Here is an 18,615-nt window from a genome sequence, read left to right as displayed (position 1 = left end):
GCCACCAAGATTTAGGCACCTATTTAGCATGTTCTAAAGTAGAAATATAGGTGTCCTCTAAAGACTTTCACTGGGGAAATCTGGATACCCTTCAGCAATACAAGCCCCTATAGATTAATTAAAAAATAGCAGCAAAAATGATAACAATATATTAACACTACGTAAAATATAAAACCTTCCTAAATACTCAATTTACCTTTTTTTTTTCTTTAGAGGCTGAGGAAAAAAACTTGACTGGATTACATCTGCTAAGTTAAAACAAAGCAACAAAACACCCTTAGAAAAAGATAAAAGGAAAAAAGTCATAATCTTTCATTTGTGCCTGGTGGGGTTGTGTGTTTTTGGCTGGGTTTTTTTTTTTTTTTTTAACTGTTTGCAAATCTTCAGTGTAATGGTTTGAAACCCAGTCGTGTCATTTCTTTACGCCCACACACAGAGCTGCAGTAGTGCAGACACTGTAGCAGGCAAACCATATTCCCAGCATCGGCCATTAAAACTCTTCCTACACCAGCGTGGGCTGCCTGCACCCCCTGCTCTCTCTGCACACACCCCACCACCCACCCTTCACTGTTCAAATGCTTAAAAAAAAAGGAGAAGAGAAAGACACTGAAAAAAGAAAACAGGATGCTTCTTTTGTTTCAACGCTATTCCAGGGACCTGAACCTCTCCACCTGCCTGTGAATTGGCCACCTAAAGGTTAGCAAGTGTTTTGTTATCATTTTCTATGGACAGAGGCAAAATTCAATTTTAGATGGCAAGACAGAAATTTTAAAGTTACAATTTTTTTTTTTTTATTATTGTGATGGTTCTTTCACTTAGCAACGAGAAAGATTTTTTTTTCATAAAACACAAAGCATTTCAGTTCTGGCCCCACTTCAGCTTTTCAGAGGGCTTTAATCGGTATTTTTTCATTATTTAGTCCAACCTTCTAAACTTTAAAAGATGGATTAGGGTTATTATTTTTCTGTTAGAGCAACCTGTTGATTGCAGTCTGCTGGCTGGAGGTTGTTAACTCTTTCCTAACACGGAAATGCACAGGAGTAAATTTGATGAAAGGATAAAAGAATCAAAATCCTTTGAGGTTTTTAAGCACTAAAAATCCTATTTTGTCCTTATTTTCAAGCCACCAAACCTGTTAAAAACCAATAGATATGTTAGATATGTTTCTTTTTAGAAATAGTGATGTAAATCTAAACTAGAGACATATAATAAACTAGAAAGCATTTCTTGTGGCTGGAGCTGAGAAAAGTAGCACTGTAAGAAGTAGAAAAGGAAATATTCTTAATACAAATTGCATGAAGAGATCAAAAAGGCCAATACAGTGTTTACTTACACATTAAAATGTATTTTAGGTAACAATATTTTTACTGATTTAAGCCTTTGGAATGTTTTCATTTATGGATATTCAAGAAGAGGAACATAGGAAAATACAGAAAACTGTATAATAATGATAAAACCAGTTGCTGCTATTCTGGAACAAAGGGAAGGTAAAGCAGATCCTCTTCTTCCTAAAATATTTTAATACTGTATTCTGGTACAGTATTTACAGAAATACTAACCCAACCTAACCAGCTTTGCTGATATTATACAATTGTGGAAGTGTCAAAAATATTTGTCCTTAGGATATGATACAAGAATTTCTAAGTTCCCCCAGCAGGTTTTCCAGTGGCTTTGTACTTAAATAACGCATGAAGCAGGGTGAAACTTCAGAACAATGATTGTACCAAGCAGCAAGATTTTCCAAAGGCAGAATTTGAGATGTTACCATGGAAAGACTCTAAAGGTTTCAGAAGATTATGGAATTAAACACTTTTAGCCTGATTCTGCAGGGGACTGAGGCTCCCAACTTTGCTCAGGAGGTACTGGCAGTGTGCAGGTTGCGGGTGGAACTGGCAGAGTTGTGGGATCAGACACATCCCTTAAGAACAGGGGGAAAGGTGAACTCGGTACTTCTGTTATGAGGCATTTCAAGATATGAAGTCAAACTGAGAAAAGAGCAAAGGTAGAAATAGTTTTTAAGTAAAACAAGATTAACAGTCATTTCTGGACTAACCAGAAAATGTGTCGGTTCCATTTTGCTTGTTTGAATTGAGGATAAAAACCTCCAGACCTGGGGTACACTCACAAACATTTTGCTTCCATCACAGAAGGAGTGTTTAAAGCATCTGCAAAAAGTTTATTTCAGACCCTAGGATTCACTAAGACTTTATGATGTTAAGATTGAAGTAGAAGTTTTGTGTGGTCTATCAAGGGAGTTGTGCTGGCTGTCAGTGTTGGATGAGCAACTGGAAATGATAATCCCACTGTCTGTATCTTCCTCTGACAGTAAGATACTGTGTGCTGCTCTCACCATCACTGCCCTCACAGGAAAAATTAATAATTAGCAATCTTGGAGGATATTTTCATTTAACTTTGCAAAGTTCATTAAAATGTGTAGTTGCAGGATCTTCAGAATCTATTTCCTCACCAGCACAGGAAGAATGTTCATTGCTGCTTTCACTTGCTCACACCCCTGACAAAACTCTGTAGGTTCTTTGAAGGATACAGGGTTTGAAACACCTGGGGTGGGACCTTTTCCACTTGGGACCCAGAAATGTGTACCAATGGTGTGTGGGTTTAACTCCTCAAATCCCGATGGGGACATGGATTGAGAGAGGAGTGTAGCCCCAGAACTCCCTCCTGTGCAGCATCTGACAGTGGGCTCAGCTTTGTGCACAGTTTAAATTGACACTTTGCTGTGTATTGAGACAGCTGACGTTAGCTGAGTTTCTCTGAACAGGAAAATATTTTGAACTTAAATGAATATAAGTAATCTTGCATAGAGATTGCAGCTGAGGAAGCAAAACACATAAGTAGATTGATTAGAAAGAGGAAACAAAAATCACTTAATTTCAAACAGAACTGGTGCAGTGTAATACTGGTGCTCTGTGTTTTGTTACTTCTAGCCATTGCAGCCTGTTTATCCACATAAATGGGAAGAATCACAGGATGCTGTGAAGGACCCTGATTCCAGAGTCACTTAGTCAAGGTTTAGAAATTTTAGATCAAGCTTCAAAAGGTTCTGCTATACCCTGAAATCTCTCTGATAGTGGCAAATATCCAGACAGCCACTCACTTCTGTTGTAACTTGCTTTAATTAATTATTGCCTCCTTAAGCCTCTCAGGGTAAGCAGTTTGCAGTTTTAGCATTTGGAATTTGATACTGAGTGATCTAAATAATTAATTTTAAATGCTTATACATGTTTTCAATTTGTTACTAGGTCCAGCATACTGCTGCAATTTAAGTACTGTTTAAATTAAGTGTCCCTTTTAAGCAAATTTACCTTAACTTAATAATAGTCAGTCTTAAAGTCTTATAAAATATAATGGGCTCCAGAAATGTGATCAAACTGAAGACAAACTAATTTTGACTGGTTATGTAAAATGCCCATAATCATCTGTTTGTATGATTTGATTCATGCCAGTGTTCTATTATAAGATGCGCATCTTTTTTCCCCGTTGGTTTGTTGACTGTAGCATGCAGTAATCCTCCAGAAGATCTCACTTAGAGGTGAGAACACATTCCTTTAGGAAAGTATCTCCCAGCAGAGCTGAAACTATTTGCTGTATGTAATTCTCTCCATCTGGACAGACTGAGTCTGTAGAGCAGAAGCATGAGTCACTGTAAAGTAGTTCAGAATGTCAAGTATTTTCTAGATTCACAGATTTTAAGCGTCTGCAGTGCCATTACCAATTACTGAGAGCATTTCAGGGTATGGAAGGAACCAGGAGGATTTCAAGCAGTAATCCTGGGCCCTGTTAAGAGCTTTTCTGCCCCCTAAATAACTACATGACAGGCAAGAAAGATGGGAAGAACAAGACAGAAATATTTCTTCACCACCAAAATTAGAGGCCTGCTAAATCAGGGCTCCAGAAATGAATGGAAAGCAATCCAAACAACAGGCAAAACTCTCCAGGATCAATAAAGCTGTTTGGAATGAAAATCCACCGAGGCCTCGGGCATTAGTCTATCAGCAGAATTATTAAAAGAAAGAACTCCCACTCAAGTGGATATTGGACAATTTTAACATTACAGTTTCACAACTACCCAACAAGGGACAGGCTGCAGTGTCTGCACTGGGCAGCTGCTCATCACAGGAAAAAGAAAAGCTGTTATCTTCCAAAACATGGTGTTCCTAAAGAAATTATACAGGCCAGAGATGCCAATTTTGTAATGTTATTGGGAATGCATGTTCCAGTTTGGGATTCACTCAGTCTACCAGCAGAGGAGGTTGCAGCCATCCCAGTCCCTATTTTAAACAAATGTTTGCATAAAGAAGAGTGGTCCCTCCAGGACCCCTCAGTGCTGTTTACTGTGTTACCTGAGCACTCTTTAGGAATTTGACCCACAAATAAAATCTAATTTTTTACAATTATCTTTTCAGTGCACTTGGCTGTGCACTACCCTCTTTTCCCTGCAGCTTTCCACAAGTTTGTGGATGTTTGTTGAGTGTGACCTAAATGCTTTTAACATTCCTGAGGCATTTTCCCACCTGGTTGCTGCTTTCTCGCATCCCACAGGGCACCATTAGAAGCTGGTGGACAGCACCCACTCTGGATAAGTTTAGCATTTCATATGTGGCAAGTGTATTCTCTCCACCATTGTTTTCTTTCCCAACATATCTTAAGTGAGCCCTTTACTGTAAAGTTAAAAGTAAATTATCTTTTGGAGTATAAATGAAAACCCCTACCATTGTATTTCAGGCCAATGCAACTGAAAGCTGAGTACAAACCCCCCACATTATGAAGATTTTGTTTGGAGCTCCCTAATTAAATAGTGATAAAGGATATGGAGAGATTGAAATGACACTTCATTTTCTTCTATTTCAACTCTTCCTGTTTTCTGAAGGTTGTTAACGTGACACCAAATGTAAAAAAAAAAAAAAGAAAACCCCAACTTCCTACTTCTAATCTGTTTCAAGTCTTTGTCCTCGTTTCTCTCTGCTTGCATCAAGTATTGACAGAAATGAGACTTTTTTGCTGAAAGGCCTGGATCAATCAAAGGTACGTGAACTAAAATTATATCCAGACTAAAGACTTAATTATTTCCAGACTTCCATTTCTGCTCCCTGGTATTTAAGGCAGGGATCACTAAAAGCTTTTTAAAAAGCTGTAAAAAGGTAAATAAAGCTTTAAAAAAGATAAAGGTAAAGATTCCTGGTATAACTGAGTACACTGTGTATGTTCAGAATGTTGAAACTGCTTCTGTGTGGTTACAAAAATAAAGAAACTCTGTCATGTCTCCAGGTCATACCTGCAGACCAGGGTGGGGGATTGAGTAATTGAACTCTGAGTCTGCTTAGAGGCTGAAGCTCTGCTCAGTGCTTTGTAAAAAAATGATATGAAAGTGCAGAAAATAAGTATTTACATGTTTAGTTATTAATTTGGTTAATAATGATGGGCAGTTGACAGAGCATTGCATGTGCCATGCAAAAGACAAAAATCTTTTGATTGTGTAGTCCAGAATTATTATAACAGTGCTGACAAAATGAAACAAAATTTTTTAAATGTTTTTGGAATTCAGGGAAAAGTCTACAAAAATGGAATTTACTGGATTTAAAATGAGTTTTTTAATCAACCTTCTGTATTAAAGTATTTTATACTTATAAATTGACTAAGACAATTTCTGCTACAATGATTTTTCATCTGAAATTGCTCCACTTTTCAGTGTTCCACAGACTTACCTATGGTGTTTACCTGAAGTTAGAATTTCAAACTAGGAAAAAATAATTATATTTAATGGAATTTTAGTGACCAGTTTTGATAGCTTAAGAAATCAATTTAGAAAATTTTGAGCTGGCCAAATCTTGCAATTTGGTTTTGTTTATTGGAAAATTTTTCTTATCTAATTAGGATCAAGTTCTTATGCTGGTAGTTCAGTGCCACAAGTTACAAACAGCTGAGAACATGGGGTGGATGCTCACTAACAGAGCCCAGGACATAACCAACAGAGGAAGTTCTACGTTAGGCAAGGACTACCCTGAATCAGCCTTGGGGCAGAATTAGTTTGAGATAAGCTATTTTTGTCAACGTACAAAGAAATACAGTGGCCTTTTTGGGTATATAAATAACAGATGTGAAAAGTCTGATGGTATTTGCCCCAGTAGAATACAAGTCACGGCAGTTTCACTCAGGAAAAAAGTACTTTTTCTTGCTGTGAAAAGTAGCAAACTAGCACATCTCTATGTGTTATTACATTCTTAAAAGTGCATTGAATATCACCATTAGCTTACTTGTTGAGCTTTATTTAAAACTTTCCTTTAAATTTTCTGTCACCACTTAGGTATTTTCTTTGTAGAGCATTACAGAACACTGAAATGAGTCTCAGACTGTGTTGTGGGCCCCAGAAACTTAACAGCATTAAGTGAAATTACAGAGCCTCTGGTACTTGGGAACCACAGGATTCCTATGAAAAACATCTGTCTGTGGTGGCCTTGAAGGGCCCATCAGCTCTGCATGGCTGGGAGGAAACCTGAGAGAGAAAGTTTGTGCCACTGGAGCAGGCTGGTGGGGGAAATGTAAAATAAGTGGAAGTGTTTCCACACTTGGGGGAGGGAGGGGAGCAAAGACATAGTGACTTGTTCTGTCTGATGTGGTACTTGTTAGATGTTCCACCTACTGGGTATTTAGGCTTCACTCTTCTTCTTGGAGTCTATTCTCTGCAGCATAGTTTTTTCCCCTAAAGTTTGGGTTTTTTTAATATTTTGAATAAATATTTTTTATTATTAAAATATTTTTTAATATTTGGAAAAACCACTGCATATTTAGTTTGTATCATTTTCTCATGTCTTATCCCTTATTGTATGCTGTGTTTAAATTTAGAAGTGACTGTATAATTTAGGAACCATCTCAAATGGACTTGAAATGTTGATAACATCACTTTGCAAATTAGAGAATTCCACTTCTATTCTGTAGGGGTAACCACACTGCACAATATGGATAATAACTTAATTTCTTTAACAAGCCATATTCTTTTAACATTCTTTGATCATTATAGTCACTATCTAGAATAAAAAGCCACTTAAGTGATTTTTCCACATAGAAATGTCAGAAGTGCATAAGAAAAGTCCATGCTTGATAACTGAGCTTAATTTATAACATTCATGAAGAAGAAAAAAAGGCAAAATCTAACATTTTGCTGTGCACAGATCAGTTCATTTTACATATCATTTTCTTGGACTGAACCAGTAAAAATTTCAAGCCACATTTTGAAGCAATTCTTTGACTATTTCCCAGTAATGATAACCTATTAAGATGATCCAAGGAAGTTACACAAACACCACTAGAGATTATGCAGTAAAGCAACAAATTGCAGATTTCAAATTGAGCACTGATTATGTTATTCCAAATGGGTTTCTAATGTCTGTTTGCACAAGAACAACCCATTATTCATATTAGCCAGTGCATCCAGTGAGCATAGCTGAGCAAGAATCAAATAAACATTCACAGATCACCTGAATTTCACCCAAACTGTAATTACAATGGCCCTAACTTTTCCAAAGAAAATTTTCAACTTGCTTATTTTGATAGTTTCCTCCTTTGTTTCTAAGAAAGAAAAAAAGACAATACAAATTTTTGCTGAAATAAGAAGTTTGGACCAATCCTGCATATATTAGGATAGGTTTCAAAAGAACAGGTTCACTTTTTTCAAAAACTGTGTCTAGAAGATGTTTTTATCTGGCACTGAAAGCATCTAAAAAAAAAAGTACACCATAATATCTCCATTAATTATACCAATTTAATTTGGTCTACATAAAAGCCAGCTTTAGTTTCTCACACTATTTTCTTATGATACCATCTTTTCTACTTTGCACAAATTTATGCAAATCTGACTTGTAAAACAGGACATGAGTTTCATTTTGTTCATATATTTTCATTTTACACCACTTGTTGCAATGTGTTTAGTTCCCTTAAATTGGGTAAGCACAGATAATATGCAGGCATGTTTAATGTCCTGTGTTTGGAACTGGTTGCCCAAAGAAATTGTGCAGTTTTTATGCCCAGAGGTTTTCAAAACCAGACTTGACAGCCTCATCTGACCTTGGTGCTGATTCTGCTGTGAGCAGATGTTTGGACTAGAGATGTCCTGAGGTTCCCTTTAACCTCACCTGTTCTGTGTTTCTGTATTAAAAAATATCAATACTAATGACATTTAAAAACACAATATAAATATGTAATGGAAATATAGTTCCAGAAAATTAAAACTGTATTATTTCTGGTGTGCTTAGAGCCTCCATTTGCAAATCTGAAACTCTTTGGGTACTTGGTATAGGTTGTAAGAGTGGTTTTAAGTGCAGTGTTCTTTACACTGTACTGAACTGTAGCTCCTAGAGAAATGAAATATGAATCAATTTAATTGGGAAAGGAAGTAATGATTGTATAATACCAGCATGTAAGATTTGTGATTTGCAGTGTGTGTTATTTGCTGCCTGCAGACCGCTCTCGTTGTGTCCCCTCCCGGCAGGTCCATGAGCACGCAGCCGCCGCCCCTGGCATGGAGGCCCAGCGCCCGGCAGATCCCGGCCCGGGCCCTGCCCCGCGGGGCTCCTCGGAGCCTGCCCGGGGCCCGGCCCTGCCCCAGCCCCTGTACCTCAAAGCCCTGACGATCCCGCTGTTCCAGCCCGTCCAGCCAGGCTGTTTCCAGCCGCACGGGCCCTTGGTGACCGGCAGGAGCTGTGTCCACCTCGACGGCAGCAACATTCCCCTCATCCTCAACCCGCTGGTTCCTCCGGAAGGCACGGAGCAGCCTCAGCCGCTTTTCCAGAAACAGCTTGGGCAAAGTCTAACGCTGAGCATAGTCAGCACTCTACCGGTTTTATCATCGCCGAGTTCTTGTGTAAATGCATCTCTTGGAAACCTGGGAAAATCAAAAAAATCTGGGAAATACATCTGCAAACACTGTGGACGAGATTGTTTGAAGCCAAGTGTCCTTGAGAAACACATTCGCTCTCACACAGGGGAGAGGCCCTTTCCGTGCACCACTTGTGGCATTGCATTTAAAACTCAGAGCAACTTGTATAAACACAGGAGAACTCAAACACACGTCAACAACACCAGGCTGCCCTCAGACTCTGACATCAGTGGGGGACCAGAACAAAATGAGAGATCAGCAGAGAGCACCACCTCTCCCCAAGGCAGCAAAGTCTTGAGTAGCACCAGTGAAGACCAGGGGATACACATCAGACAACCCAGTTCAGAGACCAGTGCAGCAACAGACACCAAGAAACCTCATGAGCTCTCCCTGCCAGCAACAAGCTCTTCATCAGCTGCTTCAGAAAATCAAGAAACAATAAATCAGTCCTCCCATTCAAAGGCTAATCAGGGGGATCCTGAAAGAGAACCTCAAAGTTTATCATCTCCAGGAGCTTTGCCAAATGGTCCGTGTCTGAGAAAGAAGATGCAGGAGCAAAGATCTCCGACTGCGAATAAGCACATTCAGCTGCAAAGGCAGCAGGCAACCTCTTCAGAGAAGCAGTGGGATTACAAACCCTTGGACTGCAAGCTGAAGAAATGTGAGAGCACCGACTCGGGGTATCTGTCGCGCTCCGACAGCACAGAACAGCAGATGACATCTTCCAGCCCCTTGCACAGTCTCTACGAGCACAGCACGGAACTGGAAAATGAAACTGCCTTCAGCAGCCCAAGGTGTGCCTCTGGAAGCACTGCAAAGCCAGAGGCCTCTGACAAAGCTACAGCCTCGATGCTAGAGAAAAAGAGGCTGGAAGAACACATTTCAAAGCTTATTTCGCACAACAAAAGTGTGGTGGATGACACCCAGTTAGACAATGTCAGGCCCAGAAAAACTGTCCTTTCTAAACAGGGAAGCATTGACCTGCCAATGCCTTACACGTACAAAGACTCTTTCCATTTTGATATCAGAACTTGTGATGTAAATAGGAAAAAGAATCTTTGTTCAGCAAAATCTACCTTTGCACCCCTGGAGAAATGCAAGCCAATGTTTTTCCATTCAGTTCCCACCCAGTTCTCCACAACAATCGACACTGTGCCTGTAACTCGGAGCAACTCCTTGCCTGTTGTGGAGGGAGTGAGGATGGTATGTGACAAACCAGGTTGCTCAAAACCACTTTCTCTTACTAAGCAGTCTGTAAACACAGGCACTGCTGGTTTGCTGCCTAGCAACGATCTCACTGCAAGTTCAGTGGATTTCCCTAATAGCCATCCCCGAGCTCTAGTCAGACAAACAGCAGTGGATGATTTGCCCCTAAGTAATGTGGCTGATCATCCTTCTCTGTCAGAGGAGCTGAAAGGGACTAAAAAGCTTGGGGCCGGAGAAGTAATCAGTGCTAAAAATAAGAAACACAATCAAAGGAAGTTGAAGATGTTCTCTCAAGAAAAATGGCAAATGTATGGAGATGAAACATTTAAGAAAATCTACCAAAAAATGAAAAGCAGTCAAAATGCCAAGAAAATTAAACAAAGAGAGAATAAGATTACAGATATTTCAAAGCTGACTCCTAATTCAAGGGAATCAGCTGGCAGCACTGAAATAACTAAGGAAAGAGATGGCAGCTCTGCAAGTGACAGTCCTTCCTCCCTTGTGACAGCAGCTTCAACCATGGGTAAATCAGGAACCTCTGCTGCTGGTAATCGTGTTCTGGAGAATGTGTCCTCGGAGGAAACTGCAGACAGAGTGTCCAACCTAATGGAGACATCACATTCTGTAACTGCTGGAGCTGTAACCAGCCAAACTTCCCGAGAGCTCAGTGGCAGTGACATGGAGAAATGCACAGCTGGCAGCAGCACACTGCTGGCTCCAAGCAGTGGTGAGCTCAGGCTACAAAATCCTGAGAGTCAGCTGAGCAGCCATGGGAGGAATGATGACTGCTTGCCAGTACAGAGTAGCAACCGGGAGAAACCAAGCCCTGGGAAAGAATCCAATGCATTTGAATTAGATTGTAAAAGCACTTTACACAATTATGGGAACCATCATGGGACTAAGGAAAGTGGCCAGCATGGCTTGACGCCCCCGTGGGTCCACTGCAACAACAGAGAAACTGCAGGGAAATCCCAGACTTTGCCGTCAGAAAGGAAGAAGCTGAAATTCGAAGTGGAGAAGACACAAAATGTGATTTCAGTGTCCTGCCCTAGTCCCAGCAGTGAAACCACTGCAGTAAGTGAAGCAGAGAGAGACCATTGCCCTGGCACCCAGTGTCTCCCCACAGCTCCAGTGAAATTCTCCAGTAAAGCAGAGGAGCAAAAATCAAGCACAGGGATTAATGGAGCCACTGAGGATGTGGAATATAGGAAAACAATCAAACTTCCCACACAAGCTCTGAATTACAGTGACATTAACCTTTCACACACTGCAGGTATCTCAAAAGCTTCACTGGTGGGATTTTTAGGGTCTGAATTAAGGGGAAGTGATTCTAACTCTTTTGTTTTGCACAATGTAACACATGGAGAAGATAAAACACATCTTATAAGAACAGGAGCAAAAGTGCCACTTCCCAATGACAATGCTGTGGATGTATCTTCTAAAAGCCATGATCCACAATCTGATCATTTAAGTCCAGTCCCACAACAAAATGCCTTCTCTCCAAAATATATCCTTAAATTGCCACAGGACAAGAGATCTTCAGATCTGTCACCTTTGCTTCTATCTGAACAGGAGATGACACCTGGCACACCTGTGACAGACACCTTAACCCCACCCTGCTCTTCCAGCAGCACATTCCTCCATTCTCATTCCAGTGATGTGGTTTGGTCTCCTTCAAAATCTGAAGTGAGACAAAAGGCTGGCAAAGGAGAAATTCAATGGAATCTTCACTCAAACTGGAAACCTTCAGGATTCTGTTCACCAGTCAACTCAGAAACCACAAATATCTTAACCATAGCAGAGAATACCTTTCATAACCAAAACTTCAAGCAGCAGGATATTACAAGAAAGGATTGGAAAAACAAACAGAACAAAAATAAATTAAATTATCAACGACAAACAGAAGAGAAGTGGATGAGTAAAAGTACTTGCTCTACACAGACTCCGAAGAAGAAAATCTGCTTTACTTCTGTGTATACAAGTGGCTTTTTCATATCTGCTGACATCAAAGATGAGAGGAAGGCTTTACATCACCTTTGCTCAGGAAGTGACTCTTTGATAAAGACATCAGTTTCCAGCAAGAGTGCAGAGCCAGCAATCCTGGGATGGGACAGAGCGGGGAGTCCACGCATCCTTAAGGACACCCCACCTCCACTGCAGGATCTGCAGCATTCCCAGAGCTCAAGAGACAACCCCACTTATTTTTGCCATTCTTTTGGCACTTTCTACTGCCACGCTCTTAACACTCACTGCAAAGGATTCCCAGTGCTGGCCCACAATAACAGGACCAGCTACTCTGGCATTTCTCCAGTACCAGGCTCCAAGAGCACCTTCCCATCCCTCAGTGCTGAGCCCCGGCTGACCTGGTGCTGTCTGAGCAGGAGCCTCCCCCTGCCCTCGGAGCAGAGTGGGAATGCAGCCTCTGCCCACCCCTCCATGCACACCTGGGACAAGGAACCCAGCAGGGAATGCACCCTGTCGAAATACGACATCTCCATTTTCAAAATGAGAAATATTAGCAAGACTGTGGCATATGGCTTAACAAACACAAGCTTAAAAACGTTGGTTTCATCCTTTTCTAAAGGACACCAGATGCAGCAGGTAATATTAATAATCCTGTTTGCTGTCAGCTGACAGCCCACCTCCACTCTCTTATTAGAAAAATGAAATAATTATCAGAAGTGTATTTATGGACATTTTCAGGCATTTGCTGATACAGAATTTACAATTTATGTTTTTTTTAAGATAAGTCTTATGTTCATTTGATGCATCAGAAAGATATACTTCTGTGTGAATATTTAAGTTTCTTTCACTTGACCATTTCAGAATGCTTATAGTGAGAAGAGTTCTGTTTCTTTATTTTTCCCCCTTCATGGGGTTTTTAAATATTTTTTCTCCAATAGTATCTGTATTTCATTGTTCTCAGGCTAAATGAATATTTGACTTAAAGTAGGACTTAAATACAGAGTTGTGCTACTTAACTCCTATGCTGTTCACTGCTATTTTAAAAGTGTACAGATTTCCAACTTCTCAGTCAATGTAATTCATAGTTTTCATGTACTTATTTTTTTCTCAATATTCTCAACAGTTAAGCTCAGAAGTTCCTGGTGGTTCTTTCAAAAATATTTCAGAGCAAAAGAAGAAAACAGTAGTTTGCAAAAAGGAAAAACTCTCAACAACTAAACTCAAGAGGAGCCACAAACAGAAAAGGATTAAAGTCACCCCTAAATGGTAAGGAGTATGGCTTTCAGGTTCACTAGATATAGACACAATTTCGTTGTAATGCGTGTAAAAACTCCACAGAAAATAAAAAGTCATGTCCAAAATGCAACCATGTCAAAACTGGGGGAGAAAAGAGAGAAATCTCTCAGAAAGAGCTATTGTTATACCACAGCAGGGACCCAAAGGTAAACTGTAAAAATATCAGTGTGCTGTTTACTATTAGGAACAGACTTTTCTAAGCAAACAGGACATATTCCATAGAATGATGATGCCTGGTCAGGTGACTCTTTCTATGATTTAGAAATTGCTCTTATCTGTCAGAATCGTCAGCATTTGCTTTTTCTGAAGGGAACCAAAATGCTTCTGTCTTTAATCCTGTCACAGGTCAGAGCAGTGTGCGAGGCCCTTTGTCCTCGGAAGATCCATATCCTGAACTGGTATTCACCAGAGAAGTCAGAAGAATAAATATCAAGTTTAACACAAACTGACAGAACCATCTGTAGTTCAAAGGATCATTTGGTTTAAATAAAAAAGCAGGAAGAATTTGAGCATTAAACTATCAAGGGCACATTGTCTCAATCAGCACAGCTCCCCCCTTTCAATGGGAATTCATATCAATGGAACATTTCCCCTCTAATCTTTCAGGAGTGTGGGGCAGCAGGATGTCTGATGAATTGCTTCAGTAAGGAACACATATTGTGTGCATACATCCCTCTTTATTTCATGAGCAAAATCAGATGAGAGTGACTCCCTAGAGGACAAATCAGTGGCAGTAATTTAATCACCGTGTCTAGTTCAGCAAACAGCACTGCAGTTTTGCAGGGTCATAAGAACAGAAATAGAAGACTCAGGTCTATGTCACCCAGCCAAGTGATATTCTTCTAGGACTTTTTTCTGGTTTGATTTTCAGGTGGTGTTCTGTTGTTGTGGGTTTTTTTCCCCTGCTAGTCTAGGAATTTGTTTATATCAAATTTATTTGTATCCAATGAGTGCAGGGATTTAATTAAGCACGGTGCCCTGAAAGCTCAGGTCATGCCTATTAGTAGGTAACTGGCCCAAGTAGTAACCACCAAATGCAATTTAATTTTCTAATACACCAAACACCTGAGTAAGTGCATCCTTTTAGATTTACATCATGCTCTGTGGAAAGTGACAGTCTGTTGATTTAGGGATGGGACTTTAGTGTCACTCATTCAGAGTTACTAAAATATGGAGACAGTGTAAGAAATAAAGCAGAGTTGGATTATTTAATGTGGGTCTGCTAAATAACCAAAATTCTTATGTTGTCCCTTAGTGATGATGAACAGGTAGCACTCAAGAAGTGAAAAGGAGAAAACCCAACAGCCACAGAGCCTCAGTTGATTCCTGTGTGGTTCAAATCTTTGTGAAATATATTGTTTTAAAATTCCAGATATAAGAAAAAGGACCTGTTATTCCTCAATAATTTTCTCTTAGAAAATCAATTTACTGAATCCTATGGAGAAAAAAAAAAGATAATAAAGTAATCATGTGTCTCTTGCCTAAAATCCAGATTTTTTTTTTGAGTGGACATAAACAAGCATCTCCTTCCCAGTAATAAATTGCTGTTAGACTTTAATGCCCCTGATGAGGTGGTGTTACTCTCCTCTGTCTGCTCTTACATCTCCCATATTTGTTTATCCCCCCAATGCCCCTGGCACTGCAGGTACAGAGGGAGGCACATCCATGGATTTGCTCAGCTGAAAATGAACCGGCTGAGCAAGAGGCCCTGTTTTCCCAACAGAGCTCTGGATGCTTTGAGAAAGGGCTGCTCATCCCAACCCTCCAGATTTAACAAGCATAAGAAGTGCCATCCTCCTCAATCCAAGATGCAAGGTAAGTATTTGGAATATTTGTGTGAAAATTAACGTTATTTCAGTGATATGATGAGAAAAATGTAGCAAGTTCAAGCATGTGAGGTGATAAAAATCAAAGTAAAAGTTTATCCAACCTCTTTTCAATAGAAAATTATCTACAACAGCAAAAAGACACATCATATTCCACCTCAGACAAACAACTTTGCAGAAGGAAAAAAGAAGCAAAAAATAACTCAGGAATATCTTCCCATACTGAAAATCTAAACCATGTTAAACAAAAAGACAAAATGGATAAAAAAGTAGGTATTGTACCTTAATTCTTGTATTATTTATTATTAACAGGAAAAAGAATTGTTATTTAAAACCTGAATTATTTCAGCTGTTTTAAAGTTGAAGTTGAAACTATTTTGTATCACAGATTTTGGTTAAAATCTTTTACAATGTGTTAAAGGTATTTTTGAGGGTTAAAATATAATGAAAACTTACTAATGTTAGAATTTGCTAAAACAACAATTAAACTTGCATCAATTGGATAAAATTGCTCCAGACTGAAAAATTTATGTGTAAAATTTTTCCCCTCCTAATTCCTACAGGACATTTCTGGGCAAATCAGGGAACACCCAAGAACACACGCCTCTCTCCAGAACATTACAGCTCCTCTGGGAATAGCTGTGACAGCTCATTCCTTTTCCTCCACAGCTGACACATCCCTGCAGGAATTCAGCAGGGACGTGGCCATTTGCTGCTGGGTGACACAGCCCCTCGTGCTCCAGCCATCCCTGCCTGGGGAATCCCAGCCAAGCCTTCGCAGCGACCCCGTGGCAGCTTCCTTTGGGTCTTGCCCTGAATTTACAGGCACAGGTGACCAACCTGACAGCACAAACCCGGAGGCTGCTGCTCCTCTTTCCTTACATCCAGGAGCAAGCCAGGAAAACATATTGAGGGTAGAGTCAGAGAGCCAAATATTTGGAATATCAGACCTGGTGATCCAGGCCTCTGGAAGGGGGAAACCTCCAAGTGAAGAAAACACACATTCACCTCCCACAGAAAATTCAGCTCCCAGCTCCCAGCCAGGATGTTCACATTTGTTTGGATCACAAGCAGAGTCTGTTCCTGAGACAGTCACGAGGGCTCAGTTACCCAGCAGGGAACACTCACAGAGGGCAGACTTATCTCAGCACCTCCTGGAGCTGCATGGAAGTGCAGACGGGAACAGATCCCACCTGCAGCCCAATCCCTATGGAAGGCCACATGGAACAGCTACTTCTACCTTTAAAAATTCTCCAGTTACTCTCAGATCCCCTGAGTTCAAGAGTTATTCTGCAACACCCCCCAAGACATACAAAAAGAGAGGTTTAGAGATGATGAGGAAACAAACACGGGTGGAATATGATGACACGAGCAGTGATGATGAGGACAGGCTGGTTATAGAAATATAGCAGCAGGCTGCTGCCAGGGCTTGTCTGCCAGCCTGTTACAGCAGGAAATGCCAGGGATCTTTGATCCACAGCTCTGAAACACCTTAACATCAGCAAAGCCATTCCTCTGTGCCAGAGGCAACACCCTCTTTGGAAGAGCCCTTCCTTTCAAGGACTCAGCCTTTTTTTGAAAATGCTCATTTGAGGCTGGCATGGCACATTTAAATGCAAGAGGCAACCCTGTGTTCCTGACAGGTTTCCAGCATTGTTGACATTCCTGCCAGTCTCAGAATTCCCTCAAGTGCTGGCTGCCTGTGGGTGTGTTACTCCAAGCCTGCAGTGGATTGGGTTATTTCAACAATCCAACTGCAGCAGCTTCCTCAGTTCCTCAGCTGCTGGAAGGGTACAGATGTGCTCTCCTCTCTATATTCCTGTTTCTTCTAGTCACTGCCTCTGTACTGGGAGTGACACACTGGCATTAAGGGGAAGATCTGTTCCCTAAGGATCTGTGATATTGGAAGAGTCTGGAAAAATGCTGGTCTTTTTCCATGTTGCACAAATGTCAGTGCTTCTGTGTGAGAAATTACACAAGCATGCCTTGCTTTGTGTTTTGTGCCTTTTATGCCAAGATCTACTCAAATATTCTTGATTTCTAGGTGGAGAATATGGGTGTTAACTATTGGTATTTCCTTGTGGTAAAATTTCTGACAAGGATTCTCTCATTATATTTGTCACATTGTGCTCCAACTGATGTCATCTGGAATGTTTAATTTTTATTGTAATTTTAACTGCAATGATGTCATTTTAAGGAGGGTAAAGAAGCTATATGGCATAGATTGTTTTCTTTTTTTAACAAGTTTTGTGCTACAAACCCTGAAATTTACTGGTTTCTATGTGAATAAATAATTAGATATTTCAATTTGACTGAGTGTGTTCACTTGCTTGATTAAATTGATGAGCACTAAAACCATTCCACTTCTACATTATAGTAAAATTCTGTACTTAAACTTCTACTATTCTTGTATTCTGATTCGCACATAGGGATTAATTAAATGGGATATTTGGAGTTGCTTTTTAGTCATGCTTGGGTAAAAGATTAAACAGATCATAGAAAGAAATCTAGTACAAATTAACTGAAGAAAATAAATGTGTATATGTAAAAAAATGCCCAAACAACTCAGAGAGATAAACCACGTGCCAAGTCCTGTGCAATTATTGTATATTTGAATGTCCTACAAATGTGACAAGGCTTGAGGTTGTCAAAACAGAGCTTCACATTTATCCTTTATCTTTCTCTGTTCAGTATTTGTGCTCCCAGACAATCTGGTGGGTATTGGGGTGAATCCCAGGTGTAATGAATTTATATAATGTGAATTCAGAGAAGTACACAAATTGAATTTGTGAAGAAAAGAGGAATATTGAACCATTCAATTCAAAGTTCTGGAGCTTTTTTTCTGATGGAATCACTCAAAGCTACAGCTGGATTCTGAATTTGTAGAAAAAGCAGGAGGAGAAGAAACACAAAGCTTATAGAGATCCCCAGATCAGTGTTCCCAGCAATGCTGTTGGCCAAGCACCTTTAGAAAGCACAGTACAAAAATTATTGCACCAAACCCCACCAGCACCTCCACAGCAGCAATTTTCACCTCCTGCTTGTGCAAGAGCTAGTTATTATAATACATTATAATGCATGTAAAGAATAGTCTATATAAAGTTTTTCTGCATAATATTTGTGGCTAAATGATGTATTTTAAAGTAGAATTTCTAGATCAGTAATTTAGAAATATTCTAATGACAGGCTCAGAAGTACTGTGCAAAGAAACTTTTATCCTGCATAGATTTTACAGCATGAAGTACAGGTAATCCTTAACATTTTAGCTTCTTACCCTGTGTAACAATTTGACCTAACATTAGTCCTTTAAAAGTGCAAATAAGATCCATGGTGGCATTTTAATAGGATCACTGCAGAAGGCAGCAACTCCAGCACAAATCCTTTTAGCCATAACAGCCCTTGGAGGAGCCAGGTCTGAGCCAGGTACACCAG

At 40.0% G+C, this 18,615-nt stretch overlaps 1 protein-coding gene across 6 annotated transcripts; it reads left to right on the top strand.

Moving 5' to 3' along the window:
- The first annotated feature begins 437 nt into the window (after positions 1-437).
- Positions 438-17,495, top strand: ZNF831 (zinc finger protein 831). 6 transcript variants are annotated; one of them, XM_015647770.3, is made up of 7 exons: positions 441-696; positions 4,995-5,043; positions 8,504-12,697; positions 13,185-13,327; positions 15,003-15,172; positions 15,301-15,452; positions 15,747-17,495. In XM_015647770.3, exons 3-7 carry the CDS (start codon positions 8,534-8,536, stop codon positions 16,590-16,592), a joined length of 5,475 nt encoding a protein of 1,824 aa, XP_015503256.1. In that variant the 5' UTR covers positions 441-696; positions 4,995-5,043; positions 8,504-8,533; the 3' UTR covers positions 16,593-17,495. The 6 variants fall into 6 exon arrangements, with proteins under 6 accessions (XP_015503257.1, XP_015503256.1, XP_015503254.1 ...); XM_015647768.3 differs by having other exon boundaries at positions 4,889-5,043; XM_015647766.3 differs by having other exon boundaries at positions 4,744-5,043.
- Positions 17,496-18,615: the final 1,120 nt, after the last annotated feature.

The sequence above is a fragment of the Parus major genome, chromosome 20 (genome assembly GCF_001522545.3).
Source record: "Parus major isolate Abel chromosome 20, Parus_major1.1, whole genome shotgun sequence".
In the NCBI taxonomy this organism is placed as follows: domain Eukaryota; kingdom Metazoa; phylum Chordata; class Aves; order Passeriformes; family Paridae; genus Parus; species Parus major.
Note: the sequence above shows the minus strand (reverse complement) of the source record. Positions and strands in the feature narration are given on the sequence as shown.

Excerpts from the sequence above, each read along its gene's own strand:
- ZNF831 (XM_015647769.3), top strand. The coding sequence starts at position 8,534 with ATGGAGGCCCAGCGCCCGGCAGATCCCGGCCCGGGCCCTGCCCCGCGG. Across the intron at positions 12,698-13,184 it reads AAGGACACCAGATGCAGCAG|TTAAGCTCAGAAGTTCCTGG; the intron begins GTAATATTAATA and ends TATTCTCAACAG. Across the intron at positions 15,173-15,300 it reads TCCTCAATCCAAGATGCAAG|AAAATTATCTACAACAGCAA; the intron begins GTAAGTATTTGG and ends TCTTTTCAATAG.